General features: G+C 38.2%; 1 protein-coding gene across 2 annotated transcripts in view; it reads left to right on the top strand.

Moving 5' to 3' along the window:
* LOC150020928 (actin-like protein 6A) overlaps positions 1–15,539 on the top strand; it is a 34,294-nt gene extending 18,755 nt beyond the window's left edge. For both annotated transcript variants that reach the window (XM_090274191.1, XM_090274184.1), the window contains exons 6-14: positions 5,388–5,482; positions 5,743–5,849; positions 6,006–6,095; positions 7,473–7,534; positions 7,838–7,952; positions 8,100–8,180; positions 10,103–10,198; positions 12,664–12,750; positions 15,063–15,539. In XM_090274191.1, the coding sequence (XP_090130317.1) occupies positions 5,388–5,482; positions 5,743–5,849; positions 6,006–6,095; positions 7,473–7,534; positions 7,838–7,952; positions 8,100–8,180; positions 10,103–10,198; positions 12,664–12,750; positions 15,063–15,143 (814 nt within the window). In that variant the 3' untranslated portion in view covers positions 15,144–15,539. The remainder of the gene's footprint in view (positions 1–5,387; positions 5,483–5,742; positions 5,850–6,005; positions 6,096–7,472; positions 7,535–7,837; positions 7,953–8,099; positions 8,181–10,102; positions 10,199–12,663; positions 12,751–15,062) is intronic.
* Positions 15,540–15,792: the final 253 nt, after the last annotated feature.

Raw genomic sequence — 15,792 nt, forward strand, 5'->3', positions numbered from 1 at the left:
GTCTTGGAGATGACTTTAGTAGAAGTGTTGAAATGAATAGTAAATCATTTGTGTCAGGGACCTAATTTATGGTTGGAGATTTATCTTATACTTAGAAGGAGTTGTAAATTAAGTTTAGGTCCTAATATATCATAAATATAAAAAAATGAAATGTTAGATATAAAAAAATGTGAACTTTAGAGAACCATTCAAGGTTTTTGAGTAGAAGATCGAGAGTACTGGCAGACTCATTATGTGCATTATCTCATTTAACTTTTATGTTACCCGTGTTAGAAAATGGAGTCTGTGTAAGCAGATTGGTTCAAGTCCATAATTTAAAGATGGCTATCCCAATTTGAGCATAAGTCTTTGGCTGCTTATTTATAAAGAAAGTGTAAACAGAATTAGCATTGTTTTACTTTTTAACCTTTTATTTTAGAAAATTTCTAACACAAACAAAAGAAAGTAGAATATTGAACCTATGTAGTAAGTTTACCACTCAGGTTCCGCAATTTTCAACACATAGCTAAGTTGCATTAGCTATAACCCAACCCATCCTCTCTCCCACCATGATTTTAAAGTAAATCCCAGACATGATATAATTTTTAACCATAGAAACTTTGGCATGTATATATCTATAAAGGATTTTACAATATCTCTAAAAATGACAAAAAAAATGTAACCACAATTTATCTTATTTTTATAAAGATTTTTATTATTTAGTTTTTAGGGAGAGGGGCAGGGAGGGAGAAAGGGAGTGAGAGAAACATCGATGTGAGAAAGAAACATCTCTCGGTTGCCCCTTGAATGCTCCCCAACCAGGGACTGAACCTACAACAGGCATGTGCCCTGACTGGAAACTGAACTGGCAACCTTTGCTTTGCAGGACCATGCTCAACCAACTGAGCCACACTGGTCAGGCTTCCACCTTCTTTCTGCCTGTAGAAATCTTCCATTTTGTACTATTCATTAGAGCATCCTTCTAGTCAGAGGCATATTAAGGTCGGTTGAGGCCCCAGGTGCAGAAGAAAATATTGGGCCCCTTAAAAAAAAGAGACAGGGGAAATAAAAATACATGTTAATCATATTTTTAAATAAATAAAAAATATTATGTACCATTAATGTTTTATTTCCAATAAAATTTGAATATATGTGTAATATAAATAATATAATCACAAAGTTTTGAACTAATAGTTGAACATGTATAAAAGTATAATTATAATTAATGATAGTACACATATAATAGAAGTAACAATCAGAAATTTGAACAAAAAAATCATAGAATTTTACTTAAAATTACAAATGTGAAAATATTTAAATAAATTTTTTTCTTGCTTTTTGTTTTACAAACTTATTAACTAGCTCATCACAATCAATAATTAAAATTGCACGTATGAAACCAAACTTGGTGTCATTAGAAAAAAGTGTAAAGTTGAGGTTTTGTGGGGCGCTTCAGAAGTCGGGGCCCAGGGTGCGTGCCCAGTGCACCTGCTGTTAAGTCCGCCTCAGCATCTAGTTGCTAGATGTGATGCTGTCTGGTCCTGAATCACTTAATAAAACCAAATAGATCTTCAAATTTACTCAGTTGAATTTTGTTCTTTTAAAAATTTATTTATTAATTTTAGAGAGAGAGAGAGATTAATTTGTTGTTCCACCTATGTATGTATCCATTGGTTGATTCTTGTAATTGTCCTGAGCAGAGATTGAACCCATAACCTTGGCATATTGAGATGATGCTCTAAGCAGCTGAGCTACCCAACCAGGGCTGAATTTTGTACTTTAACAGATGTATCCTGATCCACTATAGGGTTTTAAATTTTCTGTGCAAAGCTGTTGGGAATGTGGAAAAAGCATAAACCTATGTAATCAGCAGTCCTGGATTTGAAACTACATTTTATAGAATGGGAAGTGGATTAATATAAAGCTCACTGAGAGAATTAAATCATCTCACATATATAAATTTCCCAGCATACACAATAGAAGATAAACATTAATTCCATTTTCTTCTATATTTTAGTTTTAGGAAAACATAGCCTTAAGAAATAGTATGTTTCTTTTGTTCATATGGTAAGAATTATGTAACGTTGCCTTTTGCATGCACCCCAACTGAGGGCAGGCCCTGCAACCCAGACATGTGCCCTGACTGGAAATTGAACTGGTGACCTTTCACTTTGCAGGATAACACACAACCAACTGAGTCACACCAGTCAAAGCTATTTTCTTATTTAAAAAAAGTTTAGTGTATTTGAATCAAATACCCAAAAAGCAAGGGTCATACATTGTATTTGTTCAATGTCTCTTAGGTCTCTTTAGTAAAAAAAAAAAAATTGTTTTCTTTTGTTGATTCCAGACAGAGGAGAAGGGAGGAAGATAGGGAGGGAGAGAAACATCAGTGAGAGAGAGAGAGACATCATTGGTTGCGTCTTGCATGTGCCACAATTGGGGACTGGACCTGCAACCCAGGCATGTGCCCTGACCGGGAATCCAACGTTCAACCTTTCTTTTTTTTTTTTTTTAAATATACTTTATTGATTATGCTGTTACAATTGTCCCAATTTCTTTTCCCTTTGTTCCCCTCCACCCAATGACCCCCCCTCCCTGCAGTTGTAACCCCCCCTTAGTCCATGCCCATTGGTTGTGCATATAGTTCTTCTCAGCATCTTCCTGTATACTCCAGTCCCTCCTATGCTTCTTTTTTTTTTTTTTTACTGTGTCGTTGCCTTTCACTCGTGCCCCCAACTGGGGACCTGACGTGCAACCTAGTAATGTGCCCTGACTGGGAATCGAACCAGCGACACTTGGCTCGCAGGCCGATGCTCAATCCACTGAGCCACACCAGCCAGGTCCCTCCTATGCTTCTTAATTCCTGCACCATCTCCCTCCCTTTCTCCCCTTCCCTCTACCCACTGACCTCCCCCCAATATGTTCCCCATACCTATAAATCTTTTCCCACTCTTGTTGCCTACTTAGTTTGCCTTTGTTTCGATTCCCTAGCTTCTGTTGTTGTTTGTTGTGATACAGTTTTCATTTTAATGTTCATAGTTTTGATCCTCTTTCTCCTAAAAAAGTTCCTTTAACACTTCACATAACAGTTGTTTGGATCTGATGAACTCCTTCAGTTTTACTTTGTCCTGGAAGCACTTTCTCTGCCCTTCTATCCTGAATGACAGCTTCACTGGATAGAGTAATGGTGGTCGTAGGTTTTTGCTTTTCATTCCTTTGAATATTTCTTGCCAGTCCCTTCTTGCCTGCAGTATTTCTTTTGAGAAATCAGCTGATGGTCTTATTGAGACCCCTTTGTACATAATTATTCTCTTCTCTCTTGCTGCTTTTAAGATTCTCTCTTTATCTTTAATTTTTGACATTTTGATGATAATGTGTCTTGGTGTGGTCCTCCCTGGGTCCAGCCTATCCGGAACTCTCTGTACTTCCTGGACCTGTAAGTCTATTTCCTTCCCCAAGTTAGGGAAGTTCTGCTTCACTATTTTTTCACATAATTTTTCAATTTCTAGTTCTTCTTCTTCACCCTCTGGCAATCCTGTAATTCGAATGTTCGTTTGCTTATAGCTGTCCCAGAGGTTTCTGAGCTTCTCCTCATATTCCTCACTTTTCGTTTCTTCTTTCTGCACTGGTTGACTGTTTATTCTTCCCTATGTTCCGATTTGTTGATTTGATCCCTGGTTTTCCTTCCATCACCACTAGTTTAGTATGTGTTTTTTTCATTTCAGCAGGACTAGCCTTCATTCCTTCTCTGTCTTAATTAAGTCCCGCTGTTATTTCTGTAAGCTGTCTTATAACTATAGCTCTGAACTGAGCCTCAGAAAGATTATTTATCTGTTCATTTGTTAATTCGTGTATTTGCTTTCTGGTCAGTGGCATATTTGGTATCTCTATCATGATCCCTGCCATCCTGACAGGTTTGTTTACCTTTCCTTCTTGGGCAGGGCTGTCACACCTCCTACGCTATAGGGGGCGGCGCCCCGTGCACTCGTCACTACTGTGCAACCCTTCTCACCACGAGTAGCACTTTGCATGGAGACGGGGGTCCAAGATGGATTCCTGCCGTTCTTTCTCTGCTGAGAGACCAGGAGCCTCCTCCTTCGTCCCCACGCCCTCTGGGCCTCACAGTCCGAGGCAATGGGGGTCTGCCTTCCCTGGCATTGGAATCGCGAGTTGACGGGTCTGGACTGTAGCCGGGGGTGCTTCCCTGGCACTTCTCACCTCCCCTTAAATACGGGTGCCTGTGCTTATCGCAGCCCCACCACCTGTTGCAGCAGCTGCTGCTGGCAGCACAGCTTGACCTCTCCTCCCCAGCTTCGCTCCTCCTACCCGTCCGGACGAGCACCACTTGTTTATAACTTCATACGTTGGACTTCCATGTAGCTTTATCTTCTGAACTTCTTGTTATTTTTGGTTTTGCGGTAGTTGTATTCCTTCTTAGTTGAGTAGGGAGATGGAGCGTGTCAGTCTAGGCCTCAATCGTGGCCGGAAGTCCTCATTCTTTCCTTCATGCTTCCTGTAGTGAATTATGGCGTTTTCCAGACCTCACCTGCTCTCTTGCCTCTTGTCCTTTTCTCCTATTCCTGCTCTTCCCCATGTCCCCCTCCCCAGCTTACCCTTGGATTTCTCAGGGATTGGTTAGGTGGTCTCTCCTAAATATCCCCTAGGGCATCCTGAGCTGTTCTTTTTATAGCTTTACCTACTGAGCTCTACTTCACTAAAGGATACACTTCAGGGCAGGGACAGTTGGTTCACCTTTGTGTGTCTCCTGGGCTTAGGGAATGCTAGTACCAGACTGTCCTCTTTCCTTCCGTCTTTTATTGACAATGAGCCTCATCACTAGGCACGTAATAGATGCTCAGTAAATATTTGATTACCAAGAAAATGGCCCTATTGCTAAACAGGGGTTTAAGATGTTCCAGGCAAGGCTCTGGAAAATGGGATCTGACAATAGTCAGGTAGTGAAGGGGAACTGCCACTCAGCTGCCACACTGCTGAAATACTTCTTCAGTTCTTTGTGATTGTGCTTTCAGTTCCTAGCTTGAAGTCCACAGTCTGGATTTTGTGAAATAAATGCTTCTCACTTTGGTATAAGCCCTTTGATGTGTCTCCAGAGACTTTGAGTGTGCGTGATTGTGTTAATTTTGAGCAACTGAACAGCTGTCTCTCTGTGGGAGAAAGGTTCCCCAAGTTCCTCACACCACCACTCTGGAAGTCAGTCCTGTGTGTCGTCGTTTGTTATTAAGCCAGAGTCATTATTTGATAGCAATTTTAACCCCTAGATTTACTTTCACACATTTCAAGCCATAATGCCTATGTTTATCAATGTCTTAATAAAACCTTCTCTTTATAATGAACATTATTTTTAGGAGGCTTAGTCCTTACTTTTCCTTAATGCTTTAAACTAGATTTGCTAATGGGCGTTCTACTGGGCTTATTTTGGACAGTGGAGCCACTCATACCACTGCAATTCCAGTTCATGATGGCTACGTCCTTCAGCAAGGTAAGTGAACCAGCGTGCACTTGGGACACTGTTAGCTGTCAAAACATACCAAGTTCCAAAAAATGTCTTTTAAAGAGATTTTAAAAAAATTTTTGTATATAATGTAGATATAACACTGATGCATAGTTTCATGTATGCTTTGAGGAATAGTTTGTTAATTCTCCTTGAAAAGAATTATTCATATATAAATCCACAGAGGACATTTGTCCCAGGGAGTTTGGACTTAATGCTGTCTTAGCCTTGTTTACTCTGTTTCATAGGTATTGTGAAATCTCCTCTTGCTGGAGACTTTATTACTATGCAATGCAGAGAACTCTTCCAGGAAATGAATATTGAACTGATCCCTCCATATATGATTGCATCGAAAGTAAGTGATGACTACTGTATTTTTTGTTATATTTTTAATAAAAAGATTTTTTATTTTATTGTATTTTTTTCCCTGAATTTTCTTTTTGGATTTATCTTCACCTCTTTATGACGTGTTGTGAGCTCTCTTAACCTCGCCCATGCTCTTGGTACTCAGGAACCTGTGCGTGAGGGATCTCCAGCAAACTGGAAAAAAAAAGAGAAATTGCCACAGGTTACAAGATCTTGGCACAATTACATGTGTAATGTAAGTAACCATTATCCTTTTTTTAAAATCCAAGTATATGTTTGTTGATTTTAGAGAAAGGCAGTGGGCGTGGAGGCGTGGAGAGAGAGAGAGAGAGAGAGAGAGAGAGAGAGAGAGAGAGAGATGTGAGAGATGTGAGAGAGAAACATTGATTGGTTACCTTGGGTAGGTGTCCTGGCTAGTGATCAAACTTGCAACCTTTTGGTGTATGGGACGATGCTCCAGCCGACTGGTCACCTGGCCAGGGCACCTTTATCCTCTTTGTGAAACAGTTGTAGGTCCTAAGTCCTTGAATACAATATAAGCACTATTTTAGTCTTTACACTTTAAATGATCTTTTATAAACAGAATTAATAGCTTTTTTTTGGATGGTGTTGCTATTCATACTTGCCAAAAAAATACATCTACAAACTAATATATATTCATTTGGATTATTGTGGTGAGAGTTGGAAAGAACTTTGGTTTGGGGATAAAAACAAGCATTATGTTATTATGTTTTTTTTGTTTTTGTTTTTTTTTTTAAGAAAATGGTTTTCCTCTATAGCAATCTCCTGGTATGGCTCAGTTATGTTCTCTTTTCTAACATCAGTTAGGCATATAAAGAAATTTGTATTATTGTTTATAGCAAGGAGCCAACGAGAGATTTTCTTTTTTAAAAATTTATTTCTGAACATAGGACTTACTGATGGGGAGAGGTTAGTAAAATAACCTCTCATAGTATAGATATACATTAATTTCTCACAATAAAAGGATGTGAAAGTCATAATTCACTGTAGCAGGGATATATCTTATCTGACATTTTTTTTATACCTAAAGGTAAAGGTTTTTTATAAGTGTTTGGTACAAGGAAAAATTGTGAAAATGATTAGTACTTTTGACTAGGTATTAGATAATGTTTATCCTTAGCAGGCCAGAGTTCATATGTATTTCATAGCAAATGTTATGTTGTTTTACACTACATGTAGTCATTAAAAATTACATCAAATGCCATGTATATGCATGTTTTAAAAATATGTTTAGCTGATGAAATCTTGTTTCTAAGTCTGAGCGTGTTTTTAGGGTGAAAACAATGTTTTGAAACTGGTTTTGTTAGGCAGGACTGTGGTATAAGGGTTCCCCGTTGCTTTTATCTCATCGCTGTCCCATAACTGCTGTGATTTAACTGTTCTGCATTTTAGCTTCTAATTCAGACGCTTATAACTGGGTTTCTTTGATACTCAAGAGTCCTTGCTGGATAGATTTATACCCTTGAAAGTACTTACCCACCCAGGGTGCGTACTTAAGAAAAGTATTTTATAGATAATGTTATGAAAGTATAGATTGCAAGGACGTATCTCAATAACCTTGTTTCTTAAACTTTCTTGTTTTTATCCACAGTGTGTTATCCAGGATTTTCAAGCATCAGTACTTCAAGTATCAGATTCAACTTATGATGAACAGTATGTTTTCTTATCTTGTTTACAAGACATAATTTAATAGCTCATAAAACCCTTCATACTAATCTTTTAGGAATCTACACTTCCAAAATGAGGAAAGAAGTTGATTTGTTTAGGTAAAAAAAGAATCATGGAATATGCTTAACTGGCCGATAGGTAAAAAGTTACGTTAAGAAATATGGAATAACATTTTAAAAGAAAACAGTTATTCTCACTCTGCTTTCATGTAAGTTGCTTCCTTAGTAGTGTATCATTTTTGAAGAGGATTGTTTTTGTCTTTTGTTTAATAAAGTAATATGTTTTCAGAGTAGCTGCACAGATGCCAACTGTTCATTACGAATTCCCCAATGGCTACAACTGTGACTTTGGAGCAGAACGGTTAAAGATTCCAGAGGGATTATTTGACCCTTCCAATGTAAAGGTACGAAACTCATTTCATAATTGGCCTGGCTTTTCCTGTATATCTAGAGATGTTGTGTAATTATGAAACCTACATCCTACTAAAATTTTTAAATGTGCTTTATTGTGTGAAGTTCTGTATGTCACTGCTCATTCTATTTTGTTGTAGGGATTATCAGGAAATACAATGCTGGGAGTCAGTCACGTTGTCACTACAAGTGTTGGAATGTGTGACATTGACATCAGACCAGTAAGTGCCAGGCTCCTGTTTATGGCATGGAGGTATCATTTATGGCACCAAAATACTCCCAAACATTATTTAAGTTGGCATCTGTGGCCATGGACTTTGAAGTCCATTTTATAACAGAATATGTAAAAATATGAAGCAACTAGAAAAGGAAAAATGTAAAACTATAGGGCTGTGGCGTCCAATGAAGTATCTGCTAGCCTTATGTGGCAATTTAAATTAAAAATAAAAATTGCAAAGTCCGTTCTTATTTAATTTTTAAGATTTTATTTATTTTTAAAGAGAGGAGAAGGGCAGGAGAAAGAGAGGGAGAGAAACATTGATGTGTGGTTGCCTCTCACACACCCCCAGCTGGGAACCTGGCCTGCAACCCAGGGATGTTCCCTGACTGGGAACTGAACTGGCAACCCTTTGGTTTGTAGGCAGGTACTCAGTCCACTGAGCCACATGATCCAGGGCTCAAAATCAGTTCTTTAGTTGTACTAGCCACTGTATGACAGTGCAGATATACAGCATCTCCATCATCAGACAGTTCTTTTGGACAATGCTATTCTAGCAATTTCATAAAATGTTACAAACCAAAATATATTATTGGTGATTTTTCTTATTATACTATAGTTTTCTTTTTCAAGAAAGCGTGGCTTAAATTATGTAACTTTTACAAAGGGTATAGTTTAAATGAACTCCTTGCCTGCATACTTTTTGTGCTTTTCCAAGTTTAAATGCTAACTATATTATATACTATACTGATTATTACATTGAGTATCCATATTTAAATTTGAGATTCAACTTGTAGTCAATGTGGCGGGAGCAAAAGTAGGTTTATACTTGTTCGAATGGAAAGACATTCAGGTTATGATTATTGCCATAGCTTTATTAACTAAAAGACCATCACTCATAACTGTATAATTACTTTTGCTTCTGTTTTCTTTGAGTTCATTCCTTTGCTTAGAGCATAATTCTAATAGCTAAGGTGGGACTTATAAACCATGTTGTTACAAACTCTTTTGGGTGGCTCTGAAAATGTTCTTTATTTCAACTACACACCTAGCAGGCACATGCTTTTTTCTAGGAAAATAGAGTTATAATTGTGGGATTTTTTCGTGCAAAGTCAAGGCCACTTTTGGGGAAAGGCAATTGAAGTACATTTACTGTAAGATTTATTTTAACTAATGTTGATTGCAGAGGAGACTTTTGTATTCCATTTTCTTTCAAAAGTGAGATGATTTAGGCATTTCGAACAAATTTTTGTAATATGAACTTAGTCACTAAAAAAGCATGCTAACATTTAACTTTCTGATATATTCTTGCAGATTAGAGGTTAATATATCCTTCTAATTAGGAATTTATTTTTATTTTGAGAGGCCTCAGCATGTGGATGTTGTAAAAGTTGACGTGGTCTGATGCACACCTGTGCAAAAGAAAGATAGCAGTGACTTTTTGGGACTGTTGTCAGAGTGTGTATTGTCCATCACAATCATTAAAAAATCACATTGTCTAATTTTAAATACCAGAACTTCCAGATGAGCATTTTAAGATGAAAGCATTATAAAATATACCTCCAATTAAATATTGGCAGCCATCTACCAAAAAATTATGATGGATTTTAGAATAATTGCTTTACGTTAGTGGTCCTTAAACTTTAACGCATGTTACAATCACCTAGACAGTTGTAAACAACGAACTCAAAACCCCATCCCCAGAGATTTTATGTAACGGCCCCAGTCACTGGTGTTTTAAAATCTGACTAAATGAGAGGAATGTGCAGCCAGTACTGGAAACCACTGGATTCAGCTACTGGGTCTGTGTAGGAATAACAGCGTAAAAAGAGAGGGAGATTGTAGTGGCAGACATGGTTTTATTTGTAGTTGTGCATTAAACCTGTTGGCAGCCTTTGGGACTGATTTCTTTTGTTTGAATCCTAGGGTCTCTATGGCAGTGTGATAGTGGCAGGAGGAAACACGCTAATACAGAGCTTTACTGACAGGCTGAATAGAGAACTCTCTCAGAAGACTCCCCCGGTAAGTTCTGTTTGTTCTTTAGTGGTGTTCTTCAGTCACAGGTACCCTCGCCACTGGTGTAATTTTACAGAGAAGGTTTGTTTTTCAGTAAATCGATGATGTTTTGTGTGTGCCTGGAGCAATATTGCTTCAATAAAGTTAATATCCCTATTAATCTAATTTTCCTGGATGACATCTATTAGTTACTGTTGTACCACTTGAATCTCCTTTTATTCATTTTTCCATACTTCAGTACCTATAGACTGCTAGGCTCTGGGGATATCAAATATGGTCCCTGCCCACCAAGTACTCAGTCTGCAAGAATGAATAGACATGGTAAATGTGCTAAGTGGTTCAGTATGTCATGAACCAGGCGCTCGGGGAACACTGAGGAGCAAGCATTTAACTCCCTAGAAGTACCAGAAGAAAGTGTCGGCAAGAGACTGTCTGAGTAGGAGTTAAGTGCTTGGTAATTTACAAAAGGACATCTAGGTGGAGGGAAAACCATGCGCACAATAAGGAGGGAAGATGACATAGTTCAGTATCTCAGAGTAGTTGGCTTATCATCCATGAGGAAGTGGGGAGGGTGTTGTGACTGGTTAGATGGATGGTGCATTAGTTCCTAGGTCTGCCGTGACAAGTCCCACAAAGTGGGCGGCTTAAAGCAACAGTAATGATCTGGAAGCTAAAAGTATTAGCAGAGCCACGCTTTCTCTGAAAACAAGAGAAGAGAATCCTTCCTTCTCTCTTCCTAGCATCTAAGGGTTTTCCACCAATCCTTGGTGTTCCCGGATTGCAGCACGTTCTGTCTCTGTCTCTGATGTCATACAGGATTCCCCCTTCGTGGGTCTGTCTTTTCTTATTGGATTAAGGGCGCACTCTCCTCCAGTATGACTTCATCTTAATTTATCCTAACTGCATCTGCAAGGACCCTATATTTAGATTAGATCACATTCAAAGGTACCAAGTATTAGAACTTCATTATATCTCTTTTGGGGGACACAGTATAGCTCACAGTTATGTACCACATATGTCACTTATTAGTAGTGAATTTAAAGGATCAAATTTGGCAGAGGATCAAAGAGCTCCTGTATTTTTTTTAAAAAGATCACTATGTACCTTGGGTAACTTTTAAAAGGATAAAGAACCTGATTTGGGGAGAAGGTAGTTTATATATATGGTACACTGATTACAGAGTAGTAGTCATAACCTTTAATTTTAAAAAGTTCTATCATGTAGTTTCTGGTAAGGTATTCAAAATTGATGTTGTTTTAAAAAACTTACTAGGGGCTATATAAACCCTAACAGTATTTGTATATTTGATAGTATTTTTGCTTCTCATATAAAGTAATATTTTCCATATGCCATATTTTTGTAATTGCGTTATCTAAATATTGATACAGACATAAGATTGACTCTTGCCTTGTATTTACACCATTCTTGGAGATAGTCTGATCTGGAATATACCTTAATTATAGTGCTAATCATTAGATTTCTTAGGAAGTCCCACAATAGTAAATATAGACATGGGCTATCAAGACCAGTTAGATATTATCCTTATTCATTAGGAGGCAATTAAAAATTAATGAAATAACAGGGAAAAAATGCCATTGTAATAGATATCAATCAGTTCCTCTCCTACAAAAACCCACGTTCATCCCTCCTGTTCCTAGCACCCATCTCCCAACCATACTACATAGTCCACCCCTGCTACATGTTTATTTCACTGTGAAAAAAAGACTGGCAGTGTATGTTCTTATTTACAATGATACAAGTATCCACAATTTGAGAACTGTCCCCAGGAGCAAATTTCTAGGTCAGGGGTAAAAATGTCTTGATTCAGGAAGTGAGAAGGATCACACCAAGGTAAAAAGAGATGTTTATTGAGAGACTGTGAGTTCAAACCAGAAACACTAATTAGGAAGGAAAGCAATATGAGTGAAAACCTTACCTGAGATCTGATGTCTGCACTTTGCTTTCTAAGTGGGAGATGGGAGATGGTGCGGGGTGTGGAGGGGTGAACTGTGACAGGAAGGGATAGGACAGCATGAAGCCTCAAAAAGTGGTACAGAGAAGATTGAGGAGGGGCCACTGAAGGGGGCTGCAGGTTGGGATAATAACTGTTGGAAGAAATGAAGTAATTTATGAAGCCCTTTGCACCATGCCTGATTTATAGTAAGCATTAATTATGTTAGCGGTTTTAGGATATAAAAGGTAAATGCCATCCTCTTTACTATGCAGTTTTCTAAGGTTTATGTAATTTTCTTATTATATGTGACACATTCAAAGCCATATTAAAGCATTTTAAGAAAATTTTTCTATGCAATACTTTTACCTGTGCCTACTATAAACCTAGCTTTTGCAAAAATAATCATGTATAATCAGTGTTTCAACCAGTCATTCAGTGGTCCTCAAAGCTGAATTTCCTAAAGCGAGTTAGCTGTTGTAATTGGTCACACTAATACTTTGTTCCCTCTCGATTTTAGAGTATGCGGCTGAAATTGATCGCAAATAATACGACAGTGGAACGGAGGTTCAGTTCGTGGATTGGTGGCTCCATTCTAGCTTCTCTGGTGAGTAGAGAAACTACTTGGAAAAATAATGAACGATCCTTATGGAATGGTTTAACCTAAACATACCACTGAAAATACTAAATTTAGTAAAAAGACTAAAAATAATTCTACGCCATTTACCTTTGCATTTTATAACTATCAGATGAGTGGAGGACCTAATAGTACCAGTTCTACATGTTCTAATATAACATGTTTTGTTGCCTTATTAGTGGCTATTTGTCAGCCTAATTTCAAGTCTCTGCTCTCAAACAGATGGAAACCTGTTAACTTATTCACGCCTCTTCCAATAATACTGCCCTTGGCACTGGTCAGGACTTACGTGCAGAATATTTAAAAAGAAATCATTCCTTCTCAGGTTCTGGTTGCTCGCTGGCCTGTTGGTGAGGTAGAGGAAGTGAGGAATTGGTTCTTGGGGCAAATGGTGAAGTCATGGTGCTGGGTTTTCCATGTGGCTCAGACTGGTGCCTGCCTTGAATCAGGAGAGAAAGTCCTTCTTCTTATCTGCACCCTTATTTGGAGAATGTTACATTCTCCTCAGAGCAACCAAAGTCAAGGCACCAAGTACTGACACTATACATTTTTAAGCAGTTATGCTTGGAACTGTATATATTCCTATTTCCAATCTTCTACCAGATTGTAGAGAAAACTACATGCCATATATGAATCCATTTGAATAGTTACTCATGGGGATGGGTTTCTCCTGCTTACATGTTTCATTATTAATGTATCCCAGGCTCATTCCTCCCTTACTCACTTTTCTCTTTTCACTTTCTATGTTTATTTGGTACAGTGCTTATTACTATTGTTTGGGTACTTGTAAAAATTTATGCTAGTTCTCATGAACCTTTGTTTTTTTTACATGATAACCATGCACTTTATTAGATAACTTTCAAATTATCAAGCCCAAACCAATGTCCAGAGAAGTTATTAGAATTTTAAGAATTTGAGCCAGGTCCCTGGCTCAAAATAATAGAATCAACTGATAACAAAATAATATGTCAGCTGAATCCCATAAACAGGACAGATTTTAAAATACCACTTAAAATGTCAGGCAATAATAAATTATTAGAAATAAACCTACACAAATATGCACCTAAGACCTCGATGATTAAAATAACGCTTCGTGAATACTTTGCTCTTAGAATGTCAAGCTCAGTAGTGTATAGAGATGTCAATTGCCTCCCAAAACATTTATGGATTTAATGCAATTCAAGTTAAATGAGCAATGAAGCTGGCTTACGTTCTTTGGAAAGATTTACAGGCAGTATCACTAAAGCTGAACATTCACTGCAAGCAGCAATTCCACTCCTGGACCTGAGAACCCACAGAAATGTCCCACATGCCCTAAATCACATAGCAGGGACATCAGAGCAGGGCACTGCATGGTGGCCATAGTGAGCACAGCAAATGGCATCTCCCCAGGTTGGTAAATGGAGGTGCGATCACACTGCAGAAGAGTAACCACTACCAAGACCCACTTCCCACACCGCTGGCCAGATACCCTAGTCCTAGCCCTGTCTGCTGGACTTTGCAGGGACAGAATCCCCTATAGATCCAGTAACATCCTGGGGCCCGTTATTCTCATTCACAGAGGCATCTTCTTGGTGCCCAGATATGGAGGAGGAAGAGGGTCCCTTCAAGGGGTCTTTGCATGAATGCAGCTCTGTGAAATCGGGTCACAGCAGGGTCTGGTGAGAAATTTGAGGTGTAGGGGCCCTGAGGCCAGACTGGGGCCAGGGCTGGTGCAGCCAGGACTATCTGATTGGCACCCTGTGCAGGGTCCCACAGACCTGGCTGGGGCTGGAGAGGCTTGGTTCTGCTGCTTGGAAGACTGAAGGGGCTGGATGGAGGGGGTCAGCAGAAACCTGGACCCTCCTAAGGAACATGGATCCACATAGTCAGGCGCAGGGGCGCAAACTCCGGGGCCCTGTGATTGAGCACTTGTGTGTTCTAAATGTTAGAAGAACATCATGTTGCAGAACATCAGTTCTGTTCTAAGTTCAAGCCTTCCAGCAGTCTCTATTGTTGCCTTAGATTGGCATCAAGCCATCATAGCTAAACCCGCCATCTTTCTTCCACAGCCTTCTATCTAACAGGTATAGAGGGATTTAATATCCCTTCTAACCCTCTGTGGTACTGTGGGTGCTCTGGAGGAGGGTAGAAATAAGGAGAGTAATGGGAATACTATTTGGGGGGAGAAGGTTTAAAGAGTTCTTCAAAAATTAGGAGTTGTGAAAATCAAGATATTAAAAGAAAGTGTTTTCTAATAAAAAGGCACAATAATATAAATAATTTTTCTTTCCATTTTACAGGGCACCTTTCAACAGATGTGGATTTCCAAACAAGAATATGAAGAAGGAGGGAAGCAGTGTGTAGAAAGGAAGTGCCCTTGAAGAGTGTTCCCACGCCTCCACCTTTCTGTCACCTTATGTTTCATAGCTTTAGTACACTCAGGAAAAGAATGGCCATCTTTTGTAGAATGTTTATATATTTTTTGCAATTTTAAATTTCCATTTAAATTTTTTAAGACTTTAACTGGCTGTATAAATTAAAATTAGGTTGTATTGTCCTTAAAATGTACTTATTCTTATTACAAGTATTTTATAACTTTGTATAAATGTCTATTTTCTCTAAATATTTTGCTTTCAGTCAAATGCGTCTGAACTCTGCTGAGTATATTAATTACCAGTGGATTGGTAGAACTGCTTTTTATTGACGAGTAAAATTTATTGCCTGTGCTTTTTACCTTAGGCTTGCAAATTTAATAAAAAGTAGCCATTCCAGAAATACATTTTTGGATGTTGACTTGCTACTTTGAGTACTAAATGTATTTATCAGTATTTTCAGAGTAGTCACTGTTTATTAACAGCGGTATACACACCACTTTCATATCCTATTAATAATAGTATTTAAAATGTAACTGGAATTGCCTTTGCTGTAGACATTGACATTACTTTCCCACTCTAAGATACAGGTGATATTGAAGTCTGCTTAGATGTCATAATTTATAAAATAAAACTTAATCTGAGTTTTTTTCCTGAT

This window comes from Furipterus horrens, unplaced genomic scaffold (genome assembly GCF_987537825.1).
Source record: "Furipterus horrens unplaced genomic scaffold, mFurHor1.1.pri manual_scaffold_1, whole genome shotgun sequence".
Taxonomy (NCBI): domain Eukaryota; kingdom Metazoa; phylum Chordata; class Mammalia; order Chiroptera; family Furipteridae; genus Furipterus; species Furipterus horrens.